This window comes from Hyalella azteca, unplaced genomic scaffold, assembly GCF_000764305.2.
Source record: "Hyalella azteca isolate HAZT.00-mixed unplaced genomic scaffold, Hazt_2.0.2 contig10287, whole genome shotgun sequence".
NCBI classification, from domain to species: domain Eukaryota; kingdom Metazoa; phylum Arthropoda; class Malacostraca; order Amphipoda; family Hyalellidae; genus Hyalella; species Hyalella azteca.
Window position 1 is genome coordinate 297,527 of NW_025940332.1, and position 27,123 is coordinate 324,649.

Below are 27,123 nucleotides of genomic sequence, written 5' to 3' on the forward strand. Positions count from 1 at the left end.
TAAGCATCTATTAATATAACATCATTAAAATTTAAAAATAATTTTATTGTAATTAGAGTCCCGTACTATTCAGATATTCATTGCTCACGGTAGCTAAAATGTCACAAAACACATTGATGAACCTAGAACGTGACTTACGCCCGCTGAATTATTTGCATCAAAATTGGAAATTGCATTAGTAATTTGGACTACTGTAAGATTAACTAAAAAAAGTAACAATATAATTCTGTCTGACAATGCAGAGGCGACCGATGACTGCACGACTGAATCAAGTGTAACTGCGGCACACCATGGTTGAACCATGGATGTAGGCATGGTTGAACTAGTATAAGGTTGACCCATCAGAAGCCCATTTTTGCGGATGTAGTTCGTGGTTCGCCTGTGACGTCACTGATCGCAGTGACGTCACGGGCATTAACCAATCACCGAAATGCGATCAAACAGGCAACCAATCCGTCGTGGGAATGACGGGTTTGTTTACGTTTCTCGATCTACGTGACGTAACAAGAAAGCTGAACTGAAAGACGGAACTCATGGGTCAACCTTATATAGTTCAACCATGGCGGCACACCGTCCATCACAGGGGGGAGAAATGCCACGCCGAAAGCTATTCCAGGTTTCTGGTCATGTACAGATGCCACTATGTTACCACTCTTAACCGCACCGCAAATTAAAAGGTATCAATTTATTTAATACCTTTATATTTTTAACAAATTGTCCGCTATTCATGGTAATTTATTCATAAATATTTATAAAAAAAAGTATCGATGTTATTTAACTGGAGTTGTTATTAGGATACACAGAAGAAGGATGCGTTACAACAGAATGCCGATTTCGTACACAATTTACGCGTTAAATCTGCTTATTCTACAACTTTGGAATATATAAGAGAGCACCATAGAACTGACGCAAGTGAGTACAATGCCAATTAAAGAGTGTTTCAAAACAATATAGAAACAAGGTACTCACAACAGAACAATGCAGAATGAACGGAGCCTGGCAACAGCAATCTCGTCACAGCGACATGCAACAGAAACATGTCCACGCTGAGGAGAGAAAAGGAATCCGTCTAGTCAATCAGACACGAGATCAGTTCCACTTGTCCGCAAATTTAGATCAGTTTCATAACTCTATTGTTCTTAGTTGATCTAGTGTACTAAGTAATAACTTAGTACACAATAATCTGCACATTCGCTACTTGAGAGATAAAATGTATACAAGGAAATCTGGTCGAAGGCAAGGGAGAAAAATCTACACCTAACCTGATGAGGCTCAATATTGTTGCTATCTTGTGCCAGACACGTAATGTGCACCAAGTAGAATCCAGCCACACAATTCACAATCTACACAATATTCACACAGAAATGTACCAAGCAAAGATCGCCACAAAGACAACCAACAATTTCTTAGACAATAAATGAGATACATTTTATCCCACGTACACTAAGAGATCGATATCTAGTGTTGTGTACGAGCGAAGTTTAGAAACAAAAATGATTGAAGTCGGCATTTGGGGAGGTAATCATTTTCATTGTACTACCAATAATGTAGGACCTACGTCTGAGAGGCTGGCTAAATCGTTAGATGTCTAAGCACGAGGTAATTTAGCAAACGAAATTATAGTGCATGATTTCCAGACTTAACAACATAATAACAAATACTGAGTGCATCAACATAAACACTAATAGTTACCATACACTACAAGAGAGGCTCACATTTTTAATGTTATAATTCACTAGGTAAAAAGAGAATTATCAGGCATATAATAATGCTAGAGGTCCAGGTGACACCATGTAATCAATTACATACTAATTACAATGGAATAAGTACGTACTAATATTATACACGAATACTAGGTATGCCATTGAAGCATTATTCACGTGAAAGTAAAAGCATCTCATAGTTTTGTACACCTCTATATTTTGAGAACTGCGGCGGCAGGAGGCCGTTCTGCGTTAGAATATATGCTCCTTCACTTCTCGTATATTTAAGTACCAAAATTATATCTATATTTGAATCCCAGATAGCAGATGAATTTAGCAAAAAGAGCCTAACGACGCCATCACTCAAAAAGTACGAAAAATTTCCAAACATTTCCTTACGAGCTTCAAGTGAGTGTGATTGACGACTGTTGATGCCTAGAACGAATTGATTTGCTTCTTTCAAAAGAACTAAATGACAATGAACACCAGTCACCTTACGACCATGGATAACCCGAGTTTGTGGTGCGAGATGCCGAACATAAAACACTCATATTACTTACACAAAGAGCATTTTCGGCGGTATTTGATTACAATAAATAATGTTATGTAGATCTTAAACACGGGCGTTGTCAACAGTATTATTCTGACGGCCACAATCTTCCAGATTTAGCATGAATCGTTGTCATCAAAATCTTAACCTTAAATCACTACCAAGGAAACCATGAATTAGAACTCAGTCGCAGTCCAACATCAGAACAATATACTAGAAATAAATCGTACTCAAAGTACTAAAATCACTTAATTGCTTAAATCGCAAATAATAACAAGGAATTCAATAACAAGATATATGACACAGGAATTCGCCACATCATTATAAAGGAAAACGTCCGATATTTAGCGTCAAACATTAAAACCTAAAATCGACAACTAAAAGAGAAATCATCCTAAAATAAGACAGCAAAACTGGCTTATTTATCAGCAATCTCAAGGCGATGGGAACTGAGTGCGGAATTTAAGCTAGGCTTCCCTTTAAAAATAAAAAGGGATTCCAAAAGTCGCAAGTCAAAAAGGCCGGTAGTAGAGGCCTCAATTCGGAAGTCGCTATCAGACACCGGGACACCGAACTGCTCAGTATGAATTCGAACTACGGAATGAGGGGGATGCGCTAGAAAATTTCATATTCGATAACTCCTTCCTTTATGCTCGGAAACTCTAGAATAAAAGTCGCGTGACGTTATACTGACGTACGCTGATGCGCATTGCGCACAACTGAAAATGTGAAATAGAGACGATCGCATTAAGTCTGGTAGTGTACTTTTATACCCGAAGAAAGAGCATATCTTACAGTTATTCACCAACAATATCCGGAAATTGACATTTGGAAAGTACCTCATGAATTAAACTTTCAACTCTTTAGACATAGTTTCAGATGCTAGGCTGAAGTACGGTATGGGAATGAAAAGTAAACGTTTCTATTATCACATTCGGGAGCAATCTGAGTATACCGTATTGTTTAGACTTAAATTTCTTAATTTGAGTAAACGCCACGCGAGACAAGAACCCGTTAAGTGAGAAGGTATTGCGCAAAAATTCAAATTAAAAGTTTATGGCAAGGAAGGTTGAGCAAATACGAAAGCCGCGGTGAATTATTGTTTGAATGACATTCAATTAGACGAACGAAAAGAACAGAAACTAAAGAAGCTGATGCTTAGACCGGTAAACGACTATTTTCGGTAAACAGAAGTCTGGAAATGGCCACTTGATTTAGTAATATAGGTAACAATCGAAGAAAGACAGACGATTTTTAGATTCAAATAGTGAATTTATCGACTTATGTTGAAGGTAAAGAAAAGTGAGAAACAGCCCCAAGAACGAGGGATGCTTAAAGATCAGAGAAGTGTCATCAACATATCGGTTATAAAATATTGGCTTATAATCAAGAAGACAATTGGCTAGTGAAGCAACATAGTGCAAGGGCCGCAAAAATATTTGCAAGGTTATGGCCGAGAGGAAGACCCAAACCGTCAATTTTTCTATAAAATTTTCCGGCAAACACGAAAAATGAGTTTAAAACCAACAATTCATCAAGAGATTTAAACAAGTGGCGGGTCAAACCAATGACCCGGGAATTAACTGCTTTGAACAACGAACAGAGACAAATTTCAATAAGTTCCGAAATGAATATGATAGTAAATAAATTTTCCGCACCAAGTGAAGCCATAGTAAGGCCCTGAACATCAGTAAAATTCTTCAATCGGTCTACCAACACATATGTATTGTCTACAGTAAACTCATCGGTCATGAGACATTTTAAAACCGGAACCAGAAATTTAGCAAATTTAACAGTTGGAGTGTTGTAGGGAGAAAAAATTAGGCGGTATGTCAATTTCGAGGTAAATTCAGCTTTAGGAATTTTGGGTAAGCCATTTAAAATAGCAGGGCATGAGCCAAAGCCATACAGCTTAAAATACATTTCGGGTGAAATTGCAGCAGAATCTTTCAGTTTTCGTAAGAAATTATTAATTTTGTCTTCGAAAATTTTCAAAATAGTTTTAGCAATTGGGTCTAAAAGTTCAATAAATTTTAAAGGGTCAGCGATGAGTACTGTAAGGCTACTGTTGTAGCGACTACGATCTACCAATACAATAACACCCTTGCCCTCATCTGGCTTACATATAATAAGGTCTTTATTCTTAGCTAAGGTCTCTCTGTAAAAAAGCGTCACGGCACTGGAACCCAGATGAAAATTTTTGTACAAGATTTAAGTTGTAAACCTGGACGGAGCTTGACTCCGAAACGTTTTCGTTTATAAAGATATGGTGAATTTCTGTGCCATCTTGTTTTTAAATTCCTTGTTAATCGTACTAAATAAAATGGAGAATCATTGCAAACCGGACACAATCTAGTAAAGTATAAGAGAGCAACGCAGGAAATGCAACTACGTGCACGGAATGAGTACCACACAACACACAGCTGCTAGAACATTGCGTAAGTGAGAATGTAGACAAAAAATTGCGCCATGAGAGATTCTTACAAAAAAATCACGTTGTGGGTGGTAAGACCGCACCAGCTGTGATTTTACAGATCCAAAACACCATATCTCTAAAAGCATAAGAACTACACAAATATCTATGTTCACTTCTAAATGATTCTTAATTTCTAATCCACATGATCAAACATACACAATAATGCACGAGAACATCAAGGGCTGTAACAACACCACAAATATCACACGGTCATCTAGGAAGGCGCACACGTTTAACACAGTTCACAAACAACGGTAAATGATATGTTGACTACGTATCTAAAAATCGGCCATTGCAATTCGTGACGAACAATGTTGCCAGCTTCTGAAACATCGAGTTGCCATGTTTTCTTTGGTATTTTATTTTTACTTTTTAGTCTCAATCCGAGACATTTGAACAACAAAAAATCTTTGTGTCAAGTTAATTTCAGTGTAAAATCTAAAATGTCTGTCGTAACATCCTCCCTTAGACAGTAGGCTCAACAAGACCATAGGGCAACAAATGTAACGTGGATGAGCTTGACACAAGCGCAAAATAGCAAGCTTAACTACAAGGTCCGCGCGAGAGATCAAGTGCCACGTGAACAATTAACATGTACAGCGTACAATATCAAATTCAATAGGAACAAATTCAATCAATTTGAGATGCAAATAACTTCTGCAATTTGTGATAACTTATGAAAATGTAATTGATATTGTCATACCGTTAATTAACGCAATTAGATTTCTCTCGACTTATACAATTTAACAGCTTAAAATTATGAGAGATACTGATTTGCGTGAATAAAATCAAGCCCGTTCACAATCGGATATTTCCCACGAAAAATTATTTAACAAATAAAAATGGATAAGAATTAATCAGCACCTGTTGTATTTAGAGACAGATCAATTAGCAAGACAAACTTCTGCTGACACGGGATGGACAAACAACTGTTACACGAGCATCTCTTAACGGCAATAGCTCATACGTTTAATTCTAAACAATGCCGACTTACGTTGGTTTCAAGTAAACAAATATGAGATCCAAGAGGAAGTTCATCACAACTTTTCGTTAATCTTACAGAGATCAATAAAATGATAAAGAAAATAATATAACTCCGTAAGTATTATCAATCTGATCAATATTTCAAATAAAGTAAATTTTCTCGTAAATAAAACTATTCATTCGTTAAGGAAAATGTACCATCAGGAGTAAATGAACCATAATTTTTAAATCTTTGGTTTATAATGATTGATGAAGAGTCAGTCATAAACCGGACGTGAATCGAAATATTTTTCATTGGTTATAATTCTACTAAATAAAAATTACAATTGTGGCAAACATATCAGGGAACAAATAAGTGTAAGTTCATAAAATCTGAGTAGAAAGAAAATCACAATGAAGCATGGTACATGGGAGAGGCATGAGCCCATACAATGAAACTAAACCCTTACAATGAGCCCATACAATGAAACGTGGTACATGGGAGAGGCATGAGCCCATACAAAGAAACTAAACCCTTACAATGAGCCCATACAATGAAACGTGGTACATGGGAGAGGCATGAGCCCATACAAAGAAACTAAACCCTTACATGAGCCCATACAATGAAACTAAACCCTTACATGAGCCCATACAATGAAGCATGGTACATGGGAGAGGCATGAACCCTTACAATGAAACTAAACTTTTTACACTGAAACTAAACCCTTACAATGAGCCCATACAATGTAGCAAAGGACATGGGAGAGGCATGAGCCCTTACACGAAGTGGTGCGACGAGTAGGAACGAAGATGCTGCTGCAGGCGGCACAACACTCGACTCACGTTCGACTTGCAGTACGCCTCAGCATCTGTAAATCATGAGTAGCATAATATTTTTGAGGAACTCTACAGGGACTCGTACCCTGCAAGGTAAGAATGCCACATCCATTTTACTCAATGAAATTAATAGATAGGTACTCATCCTGGAAAAAAAAGTGTCACCGGCCAGAGCTACTGTACAAGCCAATCTAAACGTTAGGCCTGTAATTCACTATCAGGATCGAATGCTCACCGCTCATAGGCTAGGACAATATATAAATAAATTCCAGGCTACTGTGCTCATTCATCCAACCTGCAAGGCTACAATGCCGTTCAACTCTCCTAGTCATCGTCAGTTAAAGCCGGTTCAGTGGCTGTGGTATATAATCACGACAAAGCACACTTAAAATAGTTTATTCAATCACTTTGTTTGAAATCAGTAAAACATGGTAAAGGGCAAGCATAAATTCCGACTAAAATAACTATTCTAAGAGACGTTCAAATTGGTTCAATTCCATTTACTATTGCACAGCATTAATGCACGTAGTTAAGGTTAAATTACTTCACGTAGGCGAACGATAGCAGGTAAGACTAAATCCTCACGGCACAGCCACAACTCCAGCGTTAAGCAAAGAATGCTGAGAGTTAACAGAGCTGAGCGGGTTCAGGTATGAACCTCACTGTAGGGCTGGCGGGACACGACTAACTACCTGACGCACAGCCGCTCAGACTTGACCTAGTACGACACAGTTCTAACTGCTGTAGGTCTGACTCACATCTCATTGGCGCAGCTTCGCCAGACGTAATAGAATAATTTCGCCAGAATGAACATAAATGCATATGAAAACAAATGATCGCATCAATCGAATAATGAATATTAGTGAACGATGTTCGTCGTTAACAAAAGTAATAGTTGAATTATGTGTCAAACTTAACAGTAAACAGTGACTTGCTGGAAAAAGCTGCCTTGCTAAATTAGCAGCACATCTTACATCGAGAAGTTTCGTCCTTTGAAACAAACACAGGTTGTCAATACAAACCTTTGATGAGGTATCCGGAGTCTGTGATTGATTTTCTTTCAGTCCTCCAGATGTGATAAATGTGGTACAGCACTGCAGCGAAAAACTCGTTCACTACCAAACGCACGTTCCCGCGGCTATTGCATTCCCTGAAAAAATACAGATGCCGTGAGAAGAAACATGCGATCGAACGAAATGGGCGCAATAAATTTCAGATCGATCATGACTTGACGTAGAAATAGTAAGGAACCACTCGAAGGCAGTTCCTTAAAATAGTAAGGAACTGCCCTGATCTCTGCCGCGTCTTGGTCGAGGAGGTCGGCACATCAAATGGCTGCACCACGAGATGAGATTCTGGCTGGCCTCGCGAGACATGCCAAAATGTCAAACGGCAGAGCCCTCCGCGCTAGAGTCACGTACACCGAAGGATGCGACCTCCTTTTACCCAGTAAGAGACCAGTCGGTTCATCGGTTCTCTAGGCCCACTATCGCTTTATGTGACCGCCTGATCTTCCTTCTCTGAAGGATTTCTTTGCCTTGTTTTCGACACATCTCTTCATCCTACTGCTCCTGTCTCAGAGACTTCACACCCGAGCCCGGAACCTCCCCCTTGCTCGGTTTTCTTTCTACCGGACTCGCAAGCGATATTCGAGTCAGCGGCTCGGCCCAAAACTCCTCTTCCATCTTGGCCCGCCATTGAGCCAGTCCCTTTTCACTTCATCATCCTCCGAGATAACTCTGCATCATTCATCGTCAAAGGCACAATCAAAAAGCGACCGGCATCCAAACTATCCCAAAAGATTTAGAGGTTTTAGCCGGTACGGTCTGCGCCGACGGTCGAAAAAAAATCTACTTTGGTCAAAAAATCTACTCATCTGGCCGGTACCAATTAGAGCCTATCAAGGGAAGTTATCATTGTCACATACAGAACCATCACACGCCCAATCAAAAACTATGCAGCTCCCACCTCTTACCCTTTCACTTCCCGCACCGCAGTGGCAAACGTACAGACGATTCAGAGCACGGACTTGAGGATAGCAAACGTATGACTCACGATGACCAAAATACTTAGGAAGGCATTCTTCTTTAGCCTGCCCAACTGTACTTTTCTTGTGCATAATTACTGGACAGCATCCTTAGGCCCCACCACCCAACCTTTCACATCGTTTCTCACCCATGACTTCTGCTACCTTTCGGTCCAGATTTGGCCAACATATGGCGGCCCTCCAAAGGGACGGTGTCATGCCGGCCAGCTCTTGAGGCAAAGCAGACTCCCCGCCGATAAATTTTCAACTGAAGCGCTGGAATCAAAAGGGTTCTGGTTGCCCCACTGCCCCTCATCGCCTCAAATAAGCGGGTTTCTCCTCCCTCATCGCTGGTACAGCTCCGCGCTGGCCACTGCAGTATCCTAGCATTCTACACCTTCAGGGTCGGACGAGCTCTACACTGTGAGAGTCCCGTGGACTTTTTGGCCAACCTAGCTACCTTTGCTCACCTCCCGCGTGTGCGAGAACGTCGGCGCAACTAACAGCAACAAGAACAATAGAAAGCATGGCTTAATTAGCAATTCACACTTGTTCGTTTCGAAAATTATTCTTTTGTAGAATACAATGAGAACGAATGCAGTTCAGTGATGGTCACACGTGGCATGGAGCCAGGATGGATTTATACCTCACTTGTTTAAACATCCTTCCCTGAGGGCCTGTAGCGCGATCCTGGTAACGTTGAGACACAGCACCATGAGAGGGAACTGCGAGTGTTGGTCGTGACTGAGGGCGAAGACGTCGGCGGCCAGATGCTGGCTCTGCTCCCCACACACCAGCGACACCATCTGCACCAGCCCTAGCAGCCCCACACCACGCAAGTCGGTGCTCGGGTCACTTCCCTGCAGGATAATTTACCGAGTAACGAGGGTCATTTCCATGCAGAAAATCTAGAGAATACTAGTAGAGCCATTTCCAGTATTAATTATTTTGTTAGCATAAGTGAGTTCTCGTGAACATTTTTAAGAACAATTTTCATTTCATTTTTAAGAACAATTTCATCGAAGCAGAAAATTTTTTCGAGATTCGCATAGGAAAAAGGATGACAAACAGCATGCAAAATATCCTTCAAATCTATTTTATTATAATTGCATTTCGCACAAAGGACAAACATGATAGAGCATGTCTTCCTTCACACAAATTCAATTAATTTACAAATATTATGAGAACTCGAAGATGAATCTGTGAAAAAGTACTGTCAATTATCACAATGCTAATTCAAGAGCAGTTATTTTCCACACCTTTGAGTGCAAGAGTTAAGTGTCTTGTGTTCGGACACTAGCCATAAAATTAAATAAAAATTTTGTGAATGACAGAAGAATATATTGGATAAAAGAGAGTTACACAAACTGAATGCCACCATGTCCAAGCAAGCAATACTGAAGGAACAAGAACCAAGACAATTAAATGAAAGAGACCTGGAAACCAATAATATCCCAGTGAGGTCCATATCTGGGACAGTCTGCCCGTGTGCCGGTGAGGGCCTTGTAGATGGTTTGCAGCATCTGCAGGTGCAGAGGCTCGCTGTTGCTCATGGGGCACTGGGCAATGCAGAATATCAGGTCACGCTCAGGAATGAGTTCCGGTTTTAGTTTGCGCGGTCCAAAAAGTTCACGTAATAGACCTGGCACACCACGCTTTTCAACAGTTGGTCGTATGCTCCCCTGTACAGATCAAAGAGAAAACTAAGAAGTGATAAAACACACTGTGATTGACATCAGCCTTTTAAAATAATGTGGCCGTATTAGTTTTTGACATGTAAACATTCATTTTCATCTCTATCGTCGTATTTGCATAGGAGGTTTTGAAAACGAAGAAAATTTATTTACATATAAAAGCTTTGTGCATAATGTTAATCTTGACACAAATACCTAAAATTATAACATAGGAAGAATTAGGATCAAGATTATGTCTGTAGTAAATGTACACGTACCTTGACATGACTCATATCCTGCCTTAGGAAGAATTGCCATGCCTCCTCAAAATCAATGGTAGGAGTGACAGTAAGTCCTGGTGTGAGGTGAACCAAGGAGCTGCTGAGTGGAGGCACCAGCGCTGGTCGAGGCACCTCCATGACTCCTCTATGACAATCTCTCTGGTGCTGCAGGGGCGGCCTGCCAGTCTGGGGGTGAAGTTTGTGCTGTGAAGACCAGCCTGGGTGGGAAATGCTCTCATACTTTGGATCAGAGCCATCCTGTTTGTTAGTGGATAAATATTCACATTAGAGATAGCTATCAGGATATTCAATAAATAAAAAATATAAACAAGAAGCAACAAGTTCTGAAGCTAATTCGGATTTATTTCAACAATCAATAGCAGAATATATTATATCAAAGTTAAAAATAATAAGATCACTGAAGAATTAAAATGGAGTCCAGGTTGAAGAATTAAAATGGAGTCCTACCTGGAGCGTGACGAGCTGAAACTGGTCTTCCAAAGGCTCTTCGTACTGATCTTGCAGACTGTGATGTGACGAGGAGCAATGTGTGGCAGAGGAGCGGCTCTTGGTGTTGGAAGCGGTGCCAATTATGGAAGGTGTGGAAGATTGTGAGGGTGTGTGTGCAGGGATAGGCTTCTTGTCTATAGTATCAGCTGAGTCGGTGCCGGTGTGGGTACTGCCGAGACCGACAGCTGTAGGCTCCACACATTGCACAGACTCCCAGGCTCTTTGAGCAGCCGCGAGTTCCTCAGCAGAGCTTATGATTGAAGGAAATTTTGGGGATACATTTATGAATGACTATTTTAAATTATCAAGTCTCGTGTATATATTAAATATTCAAAATGCGATTATACAAACAGACATTTGATTCTCTCTGTACTTTCATGTTGCAATCTTCATGCTATACTTCCAAGTTTGACAAGATATATCAGTAGATAGATGGTAGAGTTAGTTCTTTCTCTCAAGTTCTATGGAATTAAATTTTATTTAAAGTATCACAGCAATGAAGATAGAATTATTAAATTTGAACAATGCATCAACAATGGCATCATATATGTGCCAAAATGTTGATTAACAAAATCAACTTGTTGGATGTTGACACACAAAATAAATACAACTCATAAAGAAAGGAAAATTAAATATTTTTCTCTCATATAGGTGCTATTAGTATTGACATTGGTGAGCCAAGCCTTTATTTCTATGGAAAAAATACTACTGACAGCTAACCCATTTGGACATAGAATTTTGTTTGCGTATCTGAGTTAATGTTTCAATGCCAGACTAAAAATTATTACACAATCATAGGTCAAGGACGCCCAAAAGTTGCCAAGGAATGATAGATGCAGTTGGGGGTTAGCAATCAATACCAACCACGGAAATTTATAATAGATACAGATCAGGATAATTGACAAATGATACACAGTGGTTTATGATCACTATGGTTGAGATAGTAAGATTAAAAGGCATAAATATTGATAGCTTTAAGATTGAGATAGTTTGGTAAAGAAGTATCAATATTGATAACTTCAAGGTCAAGACAGTAAGGTGAAGTGGTACTGATATTAATACCTATATGGTCAAGGCAGTTGACGAGAAGCTTAGGTACAGGTTATTATGTTATAACCTAGAAGGTTTTAGTGACAAGTTTGACCCCCCGAGGAGGTAGCGCAATAAAGATATTGTTATCAGCAATAAAGCCAGATGTTGCAGTCTTTTGATGTTTCAACTTATACCTGCTGAGATCAGGAGAGGAAGCCAGCTTGTTTTTGATATTTTGTTGTATGATTTCCAATCCTCTAGATGCATCATGGCCTCCACGAACAACTCGAACTGGGGACTCAAGCATCTGCAAAATTTCCAGAAATTTTAGCATGGGCAGACAAGGCTCAATTATTTAAAAGCCCTGCAACGAGGCAAGCTTTTGATTTACAATAATGAGGTAACTGACATTGAACTTAGTGAGTGCCTGGAACACACCTGTCTTCAAGCATGTATGGACATGTGAAGCACATGCTAATGAACAATCAAGATTTATTACATTAGCCATCAGTTAATTTTGAGAACTGCACAAATATACTAAGCCCTATAATTATTAAAAAATTGATTGTTATTGTAGGTAAAAGATAATCAAATTATATTTCAGAGGCCAAAATTAATATGTCAAGACAATTTTCTTGCTTAATCAACTGAAATTTCTATGGCTGATCATCACAGCCATTGATTGAGGCTATCAACTCTACATTAATTTTGATCTACTTCTGCAATAACTTCGGATTAAAAGAACTATTTGAACATTGTTCAAAAAATTGTTAGTGAATATATGTTTATTTCAATTAATTGGCATGGATAAATTATTTATAGCATGGGAGTTATTATTGATGAGAGCAGGCAATTTGGGCTCCCTAATGGGTGGCTTGGTGCCATTTTTTTTTATCTGGCAAAGCTGGTAGGGTAGTAGTGGACTGAAAAGTTGTCATAGATATACATTTGAAAGAATAACAAGCCATCAATGATAAAAAAGTAGCCACATTTGAAGACTTGAAGTCAAACAACAGGCACAATATAAATAAACTAAAAATAATGAATTAGACATTTTCAACTCAAATGACATACGTCTCTGAAAAAAGGCAGAAACAAATGAGAAATGAGCCAAGATTTAATTTGCCCATGGAATACTTCATACGTAAATCCATTGCATATGGGATACTTCATCAAGGACAATAATTTAGAAAATGCCATTTCAACCAACAATCTCTGAACAAATTGAATTCTCAACTTAAAAAGAATGTCAAATCAAAAGAAAGCTCATTTCTTGATATACTTCATCTTGGCATCTAGGGTGAAATGTAGTGCTGATTCTTACAAAAAAACAAAACAAAAGATAAAAACATTTATTTTCATGCATTTTGAAAACCTCTAATGATGCCTATATTACACATGAACCAAATAATGAAATCAATTGCAGGCATAAAATTAGCATAAAAAAGTGCATACAAAATTAAATTAATCAACCATAGAGTTTCCTCCAGATTTTCTGGTCTGACATTGAGGTCAAACTAAAAGACATCAAGAATTATGAACACAAAGAACTAAATTTTGCTAAGGTAAAATCATAAACTACCCATCCCTTCATCTTTATTTATATACAATATTGAATATTCTCTATAATTCAACATATACAAAACATAACAATTACACAACAGTATACAAAAACACAATAACAGAATGTACTTGTCCATGCCTATCTCAAAACAAGACACATTATACAAACAAATCTCTATGCAATTCCATGCATGAACTGTAAAAATCCAATACCGTCAAACAGGGTAAAAAGGGACGGTTTTGAGGGTTTTTTGTTAATAACTTCTTACCATGAAACATTTCAGAAGCAAGTTTNGGTAACATATTTTATGTTTGTTACACCTATTAATGTTTTTTCTTTAGGTTTCAGACTCTACAGAGTCTTACATATGGTAATTTCAACTTAATTTCCAAGCCGGTCAATATTACCCCGTCACAGCAGACATGAAGTGGTCTAAGTTCCCCCAATTGGGGGTGGCGCCCACCCCATTTGCAAATCATGACACTTTCCTCAAATTTGTCATTTGCATATGTAACTAGAAGAGTTTTACTACAATGCACCAAAACCTGGAGTTATTTGGAGTTCTTTTACCAAAAGATATGATTGATTTTACCACCCAGTCTAAGATACCCCAAGAGCTGAGGTAACAAAGACCATCACTTTTTTTGGAAATTACATCAAAAATATGAGAGGCAGGAGCCAGCAATTTATGGTGAGTGAACCTAGAGTATTGACCTGTATTTTGCCTGTTTCAATTTAAGTTTAAATCAGCTAATAAAAAATGGCATCATTTAAAATAAAAGTAGTCTAATAAGTTACCCCCTTTTACAGTACCATACAATATAAACACTGGCATGCATCAAAAAAACATTCACTCCTTTACACAAACAACCAAACAAAAAAACCTTCCACCAATCTAAAGTACACCATTACCCATATAAACTAACCTTATACTAACCCAATCTAACCTAACCTTACCTAAACTAACCTAACCTAGCCAAACCAAACCTAACCTAACCAAACCTAACCTAACCTAAACTCAGATACCAGTAGAATTAAAACATGTCACTATCAACAAGCAACAAAAAAAACTGGAAAATTTTGTCAGGTTACGGTTTATATTCGCATTCTTCTTAGAAAAGTTTTTCCTAGAAAAACCATAATGGCATTGAAATTATGAAGCCAGGATGCGTAATTGATTATATTGCAGCTAAAAGAGGCATAGACATCTCAGATCAGATGACTTCATATACAGTAAGGGTATAAGACAAAGCACAAATGGTACTGGAAAGTGGCAGTTGAGCTGCCAACTGGCACATCAATTGTCAATGCATGGGTATTCTACAATAATTACTATTCTCACACTTTGATTTCAATTAGGTACACAATTTAGAGAGCAATTAGCAATATTTCTTGTTACAGGTAGCCACTCAGAGAGGATAAAATCAGGATGTAGATCTCAAACTATCAAGGGGAAAAAAGGGTAGCACACTTTGATTGAACCAACTACAACTAAAACCAGGAAGCACTGCCTTGAATGCTACAAAATGCTGTCGGCAAATGAAGTAAGGGCCACAGTAAGGGTGAAGCCTTATAGGGTGACAACCTACTGTGATAACTGTGAAGGCAAACCATACTTGTGCATTATTTTTTGCGCATGAAATATGATGCTATTGTCAACATTCAATGTTTATAGTATAAGAGGAATATACAATATTTTATTTTGTTTTCATGCAGTGATACCAATGTTTTGCTTTTATCAATGGACATGAATTTTGTCATTTTTGTACCTACCACTTGCATTTGAAAATAAAACTATTTCTTCATGCATTAGATTACTTCAAGGCCCTCCCTAACAGATCTGCAGAGTTGTATCATTGAAATTGTGAATTTGAAAGAGAAAGTTGACTTTATAAAGTTTAGCATGTATATATATAAATATAAGTGCAGCATGTACATCTATGGCGTACATTGCTACCAAGGTGTTAAAGTTCCAAAAATTTCCAACACAGAACTTTCTTGATTTTTTAACTCACAAATTTAAGAAATACATGGCTCTAAAACAACAGTTGCAGCTTAGCATAGTGGCAAAAAAGAAGATTTTAGAAATAGTTCATTTTTAATATAGGGTTCAACTCCAAGATTTTGTTCAATATCTGTAATATGTTAATGCTGGTATCCAGATACTTAGTGGTCTACTCAATAAGAAAGGTTTACAAAAAAGTCTATGGACTATTTATAGTCTATAGATAAACTATTTCAGAAAGATGAAGGCTTAGACTGATATTTCAGATGCAAATTTGATGACCTTGGAAAGTCCAATGGTTTGCACAGACCAATGGTCTGCATGAGATGAGAGGATGGTAGCAGCCAGAATTGAAAGCAGCATTGGGCACTAATACACACCTGCACGTGGCCACACCGCACAAGGATATGTCAACCCACAGCTGCAGCTGCTATCTGCAGCAGCAGGCATTGAATGTATGTAATAAACATAAATTCATAGATGCACAGAGAGAGGATACCATGACATCAGTGCACAGCAGCAGGCATTGAACATTTGTAAGGTCACTAATAAAGTACATTCATAGATGCTGGCAATGGGATACAATTTCCTCATTGCACAGCCATAGCTGCCTCACAATTGGTATCGGAACACATTGAATGTATGTATATTCACTAAAAAATGTACATGAAAAAATGTACATGCTTCATCTCACAGCCACCTATTGCCAGAAAGCAGGGTTGGCAATGATTAAATCATGTGATTAAATCATTTGATTTTTTATAAAAATTTTTTTTTATTCTTTGATTTTTTATTTTTTCATATATTTAAATATATTGAGTGGCAGTCTTTAATTTATATTGAGGTATTGTTATTCATGGTTTAGTATAAATGTACTATGAATGACAAATTGGTATATAAACTTGTTGCCTTTAGTGTGTATTAGGTTCCAATAAATTGAATGTTTTTGGTACAGAGGCATCAACTGTGCAATACATTGTACATATCTAGCAGCTTAGCTAATTCTTATAAGGCTATAAGTAGTCTTTAACTATTTGACTATATGTTATATATTGATTACAATATACAATTTAAATGTGTTAGCTAGCTTATACAGGGTGGGGCAGAACTGATTGAACAGTTTTGAAGCAAAATAAAAGAGTAATGGAGATACATAAAGAAGAAAGTTTATTTTCCTCAAGATTAGCATAACATACCATTTAAAATACTTATGTTTTGAAAGCAATATCAGGAAGATGGGGTTTGTTAGCTGCATCACACTGTTGGAGTCATTCTCGGATGTTTTCTACAGCACGTTCACACATATGGCAAGGTATGGCCATAACCTCTGCTGCAATAATCCGTTCCCTTAGCTGTGGTAGGGTGTGGGGGCGACTTCTGAACACCTTTCTTTTAGATGTCCCCAAAGAAAGAAATCGCAAATGCTCAAATAAGGTGACCTTGCAGGCCACTGTAAATCACCCCTCAGAGTCTGGGAACATGGGTTTCAAAACATTGAGTGACATTCGGGCAGTGTGAGCTGTAGCCCCATCCTGCTGGGACCACACGTCTCCCAATGCTTCATTTTCAACAATGTTTTCCATCATGGGCTGCAAGAAATTTGGCAACATTGCAGCATAGCAAATTTTGCAACATTGCAGCATAGCAATCGGAATTCACTGTTATGGTTACTCCCTACTCTGAGAATGACTCCAACAGTGTGTTGCTGCTAATGGCCCCCATCTTCCAGATATTGTTTTCAAAACATTAGTATTCTAAATGGTATGTTATGCTAACCTCTAGGAAAATAATCTTTCTTCTTTATGTACCTCCATTACCTTTATTTTACCTCAAAACTGCTCAATCAGTTCTCCCCCACCGTGTATATTGAGAGGTTGAGATTGTTTTAGACAATTAGAAAGATTTTCCACCCTAATATGAGTGGTATTCTAATTAAAATATTTAATTTCAATCTTTAAATATGTAAATTTAAAACTAGAAACAAAACAATTACAATTATAAGGCTATATATAAATGCAGTGAATGGATATAAAATATTTGAATTGTGCACACGTTTATTTCAAACAGTATTAGATTTTCTCATAACTTAAGTCTCCTTTCAAGTCGTATGAGGTTTGTTTGGTTATCCTTCAGTTTATGTTTAGTATTGGTTTATTGGTCTGAATTAAATGGGAACAGTGCAGTCAGTCACTCAGTCACTACTAGTCGGTGTGTATAGAGGGTAGAGTCTGGTAGATTAATAGGACATGAAACTAGTACCTAGATCCATTGATAGTGCTATGCACTGTGCTATCTGCTACCTATCTGTTATGTGACTCTTCAATGTTTAGAAGGATTGTGATCTGTTTTTCCGTTCCTACGACTCATTTCTGAAGTGTTTTTGTATATTGAAGCCAGTTAAATGGTCAATATTTAGCTCATTACCTTGCTCCATACAAACTTTATAAAGCTAAAGAATAGACTTATCAATAATTGTTTACCCTAAAATCCCTAAGTGGTAAACACCACCTTGGCCTGTTGGCCATTATTGAAGGCAATAAGTGCCCTTTTTAGCCATCCATTATGATCCATATACTGTTATTGTTAGTAGGCTAATTGCAACATAAAAAAACACTTAAAAAAGACAAAAGAGTTGATAAAATAAAAAAAATCAAATAAATCAAAAAAATCATGAAAAAATAAAAAATCATTGATTTTTTATTTTTTTGATTTTTTTAATAAAAAAAATCACCAACCCTGCCAGAAAGTATTAAACATATGCAAATTCACTAATAAACATATGTTCAGAGCCATGTGCTGGGAGGATTCAATTCACACAGCTGCAGCTGCCTACTTTCTTGGTAACAATAGACATTGAATTTAACACAGCACAAACAGGAGATTTTCAAGACTTAGGATTTTAGAATTAAATTTTTGATTTTTTTTTTAGAGTTTAATTTGGCTGATTTTTGCTTGCTATCCTATGGAAGTAAATGCTCAGAGTAGAGAAGGTCAACAAATAAAACTCTCTTGTTTGTCACCATGACTGCGTGACCACTTAAATGCCACCTTTCTTTCATGGCCGTGTGGCAAAAGGATGTAATTGCATCCGATGCATATGCTACTTCTTTTTGACTAAGAAGAATTCAGTGGTTACTTTCCCAAAATTATCAATCTGGAATATCAGACAAAAATTTGGAAAATTAGTGTGTAAAAAATTGTCACAAATGATTTTTGAAAATCATGAGCAAAAACATATTGTTCTGAATTTTTACTAATGAATTAGATAAAGGAGAGGACATAGAAATAGGTGAAATTGATCAAGAGCTCAGGCGTTTTTGTCTCATTTACTGGTGGCTTCTGTACAATTTTTCACTTTGGCACACCTATACAAGCACTCTCTGATATTACACAAAACTACACCTGTGACCCAAAGTCTACCCAGCAAATTTTTCAACTGGATCTGGGAATCTGGAATGAACTTGATCTAGTTTGATCAAGTGATCTTGATCCATTCCAATGAATGGAATCTGGAATAAAAAGTAATCATTTGCCACTTTGGCTTAGGCATTTTTGTCCCATTTACAGGTGGAAGAGGTGGCTCATGCCCAAATTTCTAGAATGACCAGCCCTTAATGGGTGGACATTTCACAAAAAATGAAGTTGGAATTTTCCTACTTCTACATAAATTCTTGCAGCTCTATAGTGACAAAAAATTTCACAAATTTGGAATCATGTGGCCCCATTGTGTACTTTTGTTAACAATTAGATAAGAGGTAATTCATCTATCCTATACCTGGAAAGTGTTGTGTGCTTGCTGCAGTTTTTTATGTACTGGGATGTACGTCAGTATGCCAGAGATTATAGTCACTTTGGTTTCTTATGCCATAGCAAGGATGCTAAAAGACAAATGCACCACAGTTACAGTATGCCACTGAGTCTCTTTGAGTACACTGAATCTCTTGATGACATCATCAATGCAGTCATTGGCCACAGCACCGCATCATAATGATTAAAAAAGCTGCTTTTACATTTTATACTGGTTTTGAAGCAATGCAAATACAGCTCTACAAGTATATACTGGTTTATACTTGTTTTGAAACAATGTGGACCACCAGGCACCAGCACTACATCTGAACACTATACCGTACATCAGTATTAACATGGTTGTTAAAGTTTATAACAATTTATGCTAGTTTTGAAATAACTTAAGACCATTTCCAAGTTTATACTTGTTTATACCAGTTTAAAAACCATATAAACATTGCTTTTCAAGTTTATACCAGTTAAAACAGATGGTTATAAAAGATTTGGAGTTTTTTTAGCAGCATGCATACCAGACCCAGATGTAAACCCAGCCCTTAGACCAGGAATATAATTATACATAGCTCCTTGTATGCCAGGGCATATGCCAGTGCTAAGGGCTTACAGCCATGAGGCTGTAAGCCTCACACAAGATCCTAAGTGAAAAATCGGGTAGAAGCCACCTGAAAATCGGGTAGAAGCCACCTGAAAATTGGGCAAAAACACCCATGGATCTTGTAAATTTCACCCATTCCTATTGCCTTTTTCTAATTTCTTCAGTATTAAATGATAGAAACAGCCCATTTTCATCTGCAATTTTTTAAAATCACCCATGAAATGATCATTTTTACCTACAATTTTAGGAAACTTCTGCCCAATATTCCAAATAGGCACCAGATTTATCCATGGAAAACAGCACCAACTAAAGTTCGATCATCTAGCAGGAAATCTGTAGCTCCAAAAATGGCAGGAAAGCTCTATTTGCAGCTTGAAAAGCAGACATATATTCCACAGTGACAGTGGACACTGGATGTACCAATTCCCAAAGAGAAGAAAATAATATATTTTCACTTTTTTATTTAGGCTATAAATAATCACCTTCAACAATTGAAATTATCTTCTGTGGATTAGTATTGACACTGTAATAAGTAGGATTTAGTAACTACACAGTATTGTGGAGCAAAAACACCACAAATCAAAAATAACAACATTGATGTAAATGTGATTTACCTCAGTATTTCAATATTCAGCATTCTCTTGACTGGAGAAATAGGTTAAAAGTTAATATGGGGATGAACAATCTGCATTCTGCACCATCATAATACAATAAATTCATTAAATTCTGGATTCATTGTTCACTCAATTTGTCTGCAAGACAGAAAACCATTTTAATGGATCAATATTGGGCTGATAAATGAAAACAAAGAAGCCATCAGTGACAGTCAGGACTCAGGTGAGTCAACCACTAGAAAGTTGAAGCTAGACCCAACAAAGCATAACAGTATCTGCTTTCAGATGTTGTTTGTTTGGAGATTATTGAAGCTGCGGTGACATATCCATGAAGCTTCACAACTGGCATAATATTTATTCAGATGACAGATTGAGCCTAACAAGTGTTGCAGGCTTGCAGCAGATGCTGATCCAGGTACCCAGCAACTGTCCTGCAACCCAGCTTATGATTTCTTCAAGGATTTGCAAGAGCCTCTGAAAATATGTCAAATGTAACCCCACAACCCCACAGAGATAATTCCCACTGAGATTTTCTCAACTGATGCATAAGTTTATGAAGGTCCTAAACTCAAAGTTTAGGATGGTTTTTTTGGATAGGTTATGATGGCTTTGTGAAATTCTTGTTATATCTTCAGCTCCTGCCTACCCAGGCATAGCTGCTTTGATCAGGGCAGGTGTGTCTTGTGCTTATATCTTGTCAATGAATCTGGTCATAGTCAGGTAATTTACTAGTAATTCTAGAGGGAACTTGTCCCTCAAATCAAAAGAATTTCCAAGGAAAATGGCCATCCAAGTCTTTGGCAATTTTGCTTGTGTCTTGTATGGTTGTCGCAGTAGTGGACATTCTAGGAGCAAATACAAGGTTGTCCAGTATGTGCCGCATGGAGCACAGCAAGCTGGCAGACTCCCAGTGAACAGGTGCTGGATAGTGAGACATGTAGCTCTCAGTCAGAGTTAAGCAAGTGGGACTTGAGATAGCTGGATTGCTAGATAAGGAGCTTGCCAAGGATGCTTTTATAGGAAGAAGTTTTATAGAGGAATTTTCCAAACGCAGTTGCCACTGTTTTTGGAAGAGTAGTAAAATCGAATGTTTCAGTTCAATATTTTGAGTATGCTGTTCAACAGTTGTTGTCACTGCTGTCTGCTGACACTGCATGTGGTAGTAGAAGTGTTTTTTGTGCTGTCATGTCTGCAAATTTATTCCTCAATATGCACATTTGGAACAGGACCATTGCCAGGATGAATTTGTCTGGTGTTGTAGAAACTTCCTTTATACTACATAGATAGGAAAAATGTTGTTGTTTAGGCCACTATATTTAGTTTAGCAATATTCCAATTAGTTTCACTACTATGACTGTTTTACGACGTGTCAGAGGTGCGTCCCGAGTTGCCCCGGTTGACGGTAGTGTATACAAAATATAACTTATTTTGACCTGAGTAAACAAATACTTAATGGTCGCATTGCAAAAAAAAGAATACATAGGTCTTGTAGAGCAAGATTTTCTCTTTTAGATGATTTTATGCACAAGCAGGTTTGGGCTGACTATTTTTTAGCAACTGGCTTTGAACTTTGGTAAATTTGACCATTTGTGCTGACCTTGACAAATTTGAAGAGATCCTGCAGGACAGCTATAGGGTCTGGAAAGCTGAAAATCTGGCTATATTATGTCCAGCACAAGTATAAAGCTTGTTCAAAAGTTCAAGTTCATATCTTGATCTGCAAGGAAATTGTTGCAGTCTAAATATTGGTCAAAATTTTTTGCGTCAAGTCGAAACAAATTTTGAGGTACATTTTGAGTCAATTTGTTTGGCTGAATTTTGCATCAGTAATGTTAAAAGTAATTTTATCAGAATCAGCACCAAAAACTGTACAGGATCTCATCATACTAGCCATTTTTTATAAATTAGTTTCAATTTTATTGGACCCCAAAAATGGCATTTTGTCCAATGGTGCATGCACATGGACTGACTACCATTCAGACAAGGGGCTCTAGATCAGCAACTATTGCAGCTAGAGGCCTAATATTTTGGAAAACTTAGTTTAGGACTTCACTAGTGCTACAGATAAAATTTGAAGATAATTGGTGACATGATGGCAGGAAGGGTTAGACCACTTGGCATGGAATGACCCTAATTATAAAAATTATTTTTTACTTTCCTTATTAATTATTTGACTAGGTAGGCCTAACACAGTCCAATCACAGTAATACAAGGAAATTGCAGAGCAAGTTATCCAGTGTCTGGTGTCAACTGCAGCTCAAACTGGAATCCATTTTAGGATTTTTGAACAATGCAGGTAAATACCTAGAAGATGTTTTTCTTATTTTCACTGAAAAAATTAGGAAAAGGCAGGTGAAATTTACCAGAATCTTGTGTCTTGTAATTTAACATTAAATTAAACCACCAATCCATTCTTCTCCCAACCTCTGAATTTTTTGCCTACCTAAGCTGTATTTTGCTTAAATGCTCTCCAGCAACAAACTGAACACAGTCACAGCCTGCACAGGGGTTGCTTTCAATGCTTTGATTAGGCTCTCACACTCAGAATTCTCCACAATCACAGCATCAGAAGAGGCTTCCCCAGTCCCCAACGGCCAACAAAAGCCTCTGCAAGCTCTGCTCTTCCAAGCGCCACTGGAGGGCCACCGGCCAAAACCTGACCACAACCCACAAGGCAGCTGAAATCTGCCTTGTGGAAGTTGGAACAGGCATCAGCTCTTCAAGTAATTTAGTACACAAATGAAAACAAGAAGAAAAAAAACTTGAATGAGATAGACTCATCACTTATGGTTGAACAACTTGAACTATATACTAGTTTAACCAAGACGTATGGGTATGAGGTGGACTGGCAAAGCTCGGAGCCTCGGAGGGATAGAGCCAGAGCCAGTCATAGTTGAACAGTATAGTTCAACCATGAGAGCCAGTCGGGTTAATGAGGAAATACTGTCTTAAGATGATAATTCTTAGTCATACAAAAAAAAAAAACAAAAAAAAAACTAAGAAATTTTGAATAACAAATTTAGCCATAGCCTAGGGCTAGTGGCCCTAGTGACAAACCAGAGATTTTTTAGAATCAGTTCATTTTTAATTTTCTCATCTACCCAAGATTTAAACCAATTTTTTATATATGATAAAATTGATAATGCTGGTATCCATGATACTTTATTGGTCTACTTATAGCCTATAGGACTCGAAAATGAACTTGAGGGAATCTTAGGGAGAGTCTAAAAAACTCTCTGCTTTGCCACTAAGAATTTAGCAGTTACTTTAGAGAATGCAATCTACACACTGACACTCACACAGCCACAGGTGCTTTTGCAGTGAACGCAAATGATTTTCTCCCTGAATTTGGATCTATTGGTCTACCACTTTCCCAAGACGTCCCAATTTTGAACACCGAACCGAAGCCCTGCATGGCATGATGGTGCATGCAACGCCCAGTTTTCTTATGTACCTACATTTCTCTTATGTTCTTGTGGGGTAACTGCCAGTCATTAACCGATTACCCACACAGTAAACCAACAGGATTGTAAATGAAAGATACTAGAACTAAGATTTTAATGCAGTGAAAATGAATAACAAGGTGGGCTTTGGATGTAAGCATCTATTAAAATATGGAAAGAACAGTGTAAATAATAATACCCTTGGCAACGTGCGTATCTGTTGAAGATTAAATCTAACAAATGATCGTCGTTGAAGATGGATAAAGAGATAATAAGACAATGTAACAATTATTCAGACTTCATCTTCCTTCTTAATTCGGAATTTGGAAGGAGCTCTGGAGACTTGTCCAAGGTAGCTCCTCGACCGGACGTTGGTATTCAAGTGTCACACGTCTGTGGGAAAAACGTCAGGGATAAGACACTGTAAAAAGCGGACTGGCTAGGAGATTGCTGCTATCAGGTAAGATAACATATGTGACTATTTGCATGAGAAGAGTTAAGAAAAAAACTTATTCATATATCATCCCGGATTAGTATCTACTGACATGCCCTGCACTATGCCTCACATGAGATTGCGGAATCTACCGAAGGTCCAGCCTGGGCGGCACAGCCTGGGCGGCACAGCCTGGGCGGCACAGCCTGGAGCTTCTTCTGACCAAGTTGGTCCAAGAATATGAGACTGTGGGTTGCTACCTCACAAACAAACAAAGCTCCTGTGGGCTGTCTCTGAAGGATCAAAGATTAAGGATGGATTTAAGGTGAACAGCAACAATCTTTACAAAGAGCAGTCACGACCGGCGGTACACAGAAGTCCTAAAACCTGTTCCTAAAAAGACTGCAGAGAGTGTTTCTGCTCACCTCAAATTAGGCACTCAGATCAATGCCAGCAGTAAGTAAATGTGTATGATTTGAGTGTTAGTTACCCACAAGTTTTAGTTAGTTACATCGGGACTAAGAGAGCTAATGCATTTCTCAGAGTAAATGAAGGGTGTTAGTAGCTGTTAAAAATGTAGCTACTGCATCAACTATTAAGTACTGGATAGGGCTAGGATAGGTGCCCCCGCCAAGCAAGTTCTGCAGTGTGACGGGGATATTGAGCCGAGCTAGAGTATTGGTTAAATTGGCTTGCACAGGGGCATGCTGAGGGCAGTGAAGCAGCAAATGTTCTATGGTTTCAAGAGAACCGCAAGTGCAGAGTGAACTGTCACACATCTTAAAGCGGGCTAAATGGGCCCTAACACCAGCATGGCCCGGGCGTAGCCTAGCCAAGGCAGTCTCTATTGAACGTTTATTATTCTGAGCCCAAGGCCAGTAACTTACTTCATGTTTTATGGTTGTGAGGAATTGGCCTTTGCCTGAGCTGTTGACATTATCCAGCCAGGATTGGTTCCAGCTAGCCTGGACTCTGTCATGCGCGAGTCTTACCAGCTCCTCCTTGGACATTGGGGTGATGGTGCGATATCGGAGAGAGTGGGCATCCCGGGCTGCCTGATCTGCTGTCTCATTGCCAGAGATTCCTTTATGTCCAGGGATGTATTGGATGAATACCTCATGCGAGGCTGTTAGGGACATAATTTTACATTGAATTTGAAATATTAGGAAAAGGTAGCATGAAGGTTGTCTATTTTTAATCAGATGAACAGATGCTTGTGAATCAGTATATATAACAATTTTTTCTATCACGAGTAGATTTGTCTGGGACCAACTCAAGGCTTCCCGTATAGCAAAGAGCTCCGACTCTATCACCTCAACCTCCGGCCGGAGTTTCCAGCTCAGCAAAACACCTTTGGATGTGATGAAGAGCGCAGCTGATGTGGAAGGAACAGGGGTCTTGACCTGTGACCCATCCGTGTAGATGGCTGTGTGAGCAGGGAACTTAGAGTTACTCAGTTCTGAAAAAATCTGTATGGCAGCCTCCGGAGAGGTAACTGATACTGAAGCAGAGGAAAATTGATCTGAAAAATAATCATCTGTATTGAACCAGGGGGGCATAGGAGATATAAGAGGAGATTTAAGCAAGCGAGGAGCAGGAATCTGCAGGGTTGACATGACGGTTCGGGCGTGGGAGATGAAACTTATTGGTTGGGATGAAGCCCTGCAGGGTAAAGGGGGATGAACATTCGGATGAAACAATTCATTTATTATAGGGCACTGAGGTAATTGTATGAGACGAAAGTAATATTTTCATATTACTTCCTTTCGGTGCACAGAAAGAGGTGGAATATGGGCGTCGACCTCCATAGACGGAACCGGGGTAGTTCTACATCCTAGGGCAATTCTCAAGCAATTATTCTGTATGACGTTCAGTTTACTGAGATTAGTAGGGGCTGCAGAGGCATAAAAAGCAGCTGCATAGTCTAAACGACTGCGAATCAACACTCTATACAGTTTCAACAGAAGAGCTCTGTCTGCACCCCAGTGTCTTCCTGAAATAGACTTGAGTAAGTTGGTAATAGGTATACAAGATAATCTAAGTGAAGCAATTTGAGGTTCCCACCGGAGCCGAGGGGCATCTAGGACAACGCCGAGATAGCGGTGTTGATTCACATATTCAAGAGCCGAGTCACCAATGTACAGTGGAATAGCTGTGACTTTTTTGTTGGAAAATAACATGCATTTTGTCTTCAAGTGATTTACGGCCAGACCCCACATCTTGGTCCATTCAAAGAATTTGGTCAATTGTGTTTGAATTTTTTCAGTAGTGATGGCAAGGTCAGGACCATAAGAGAAAAAGGCCACGTCGTCGGCATAGTCCACCGTGTGCACCCCCTGCACCGATGGGAGGTCTCTCATCATGACATTAAATAAAAGAGGTGAGAGTATTGTTGCTCCCTGTGGTACCCCAGATTTGATTTGTCTTAAGGATGACACTTGACCCTCAAACTGCACATGGAAAGTCCAGTCTGTAAGGTAGGCTCTCAGCCATCTTAACAGGGCACCGTGGACCCCACATTGGCTCAGCTTATATAATAAGCCAGTATGCCAGACTCTATCAAAAGCATTGGATAAGTCACAAAATACCGCAACTAGTGGTGTTCTGGCCGTGA

At 38.5% G+C, this 27,123-nt stretch overlaps 2 protein-coding genes across 3 annotated transcripts; both read right to left on the reverse strand.

Moving 5' to 3' along the window:
- Nucleotides 1-512: 512 nt before the first annotated feature.
- Nucleotides 513-20,774, reverse strand: LOC108673401. 2 transcript variants are annotated; one of them, XM_018161226.2, is made up of 9 exons: nt 20,634-20,774; nt 12,246-12,358; nt 10,978-11,269; nt 10,507-10,767; nt 9,992-10,237; nt 9,207-9,415; nt 7,552-7,679; nt 6,474-6,561; nt 513-1,046 (listed from the first exon to the last, which is right to left on the reverse strand). In XM_018161226.2, exons 2-9 carry the CDS (start codon nt 12,356-12,358, stop codon nt 941-943), a joined length of 1,443 nt encoding a protein of 480 aa, XP_018016715.1. In that variant the 5' UTR covers nt 20,634-20,774; the 3' UTR covers nt 513-940. The 2 variants fall into 2 exon arrangements, with proteins under 2 accessions (XP_018016715.1, XP_047738312.1); XM_047882356.1 differs by lacking the exon at nt 20,634-20,774 and having other exon boundaries at nt 12,246-12,426.
- Nucleotides 20,775-24,381: 3,607 nt separating this feature from the next.
- On the reverse strand, nt 24,382-26,894 carry LOC125178498. The gene is made up of 2 exons (XM_047882358.1): nt 24,643-26,894; nt 24,382-24,469 (listed from the first exon to the last, which is right to left on the reverse strand). Exon 1 carries the CDS (start codon nt 26,123-26,125, stop codon nt 25,049-25,051), a length of 1,077 nt encoding a protein of 358 aa, XP_047738314.1. The 5' UTR covers nt 26,126-26,894; the 3' UTR covers nt 24,382-24,469; nt 24,643-25,048.
- Nucleotides 26,895-27,123: the final 229 nt, after the last annotated feature.

What these genes read in the sequence shown, in the direction of transcription:
- LOC125178498 (XM_047882358.1), bottom strand. Translation starts at nt 26,125, where the DNA reads ATGTCAACCCTGCAGATTCCTGCTCCTCGCTTGCTTAAATCTCCTCTT.
- LOC108673401 (XM_047882356.1), bottom strand. Translation starts at nt 12,385, where the DNA reads ATGCTAAAATTTCTGGAAATTTTGCAGATGCTTGAGTCCCCAGTTCGA. An exon ending in GGGATATTATTGGTTTCCAG is followed by an intron (nt 9,416 to 9,991) that starts GTCTCTTTCATT and finishes ATTATCCTGCAG; the next exon opens with GGAAGTGACCCGAGCACCGA. An exon ending in CTCCGGATACCTCATCAAAG is followed by an intron (nt 6,562 to 7,551) that starts GTTTGTATTGAC and finishes CATGATTTACAG; the next exon opens with ATGCTGAGGCGTACTGCAAG.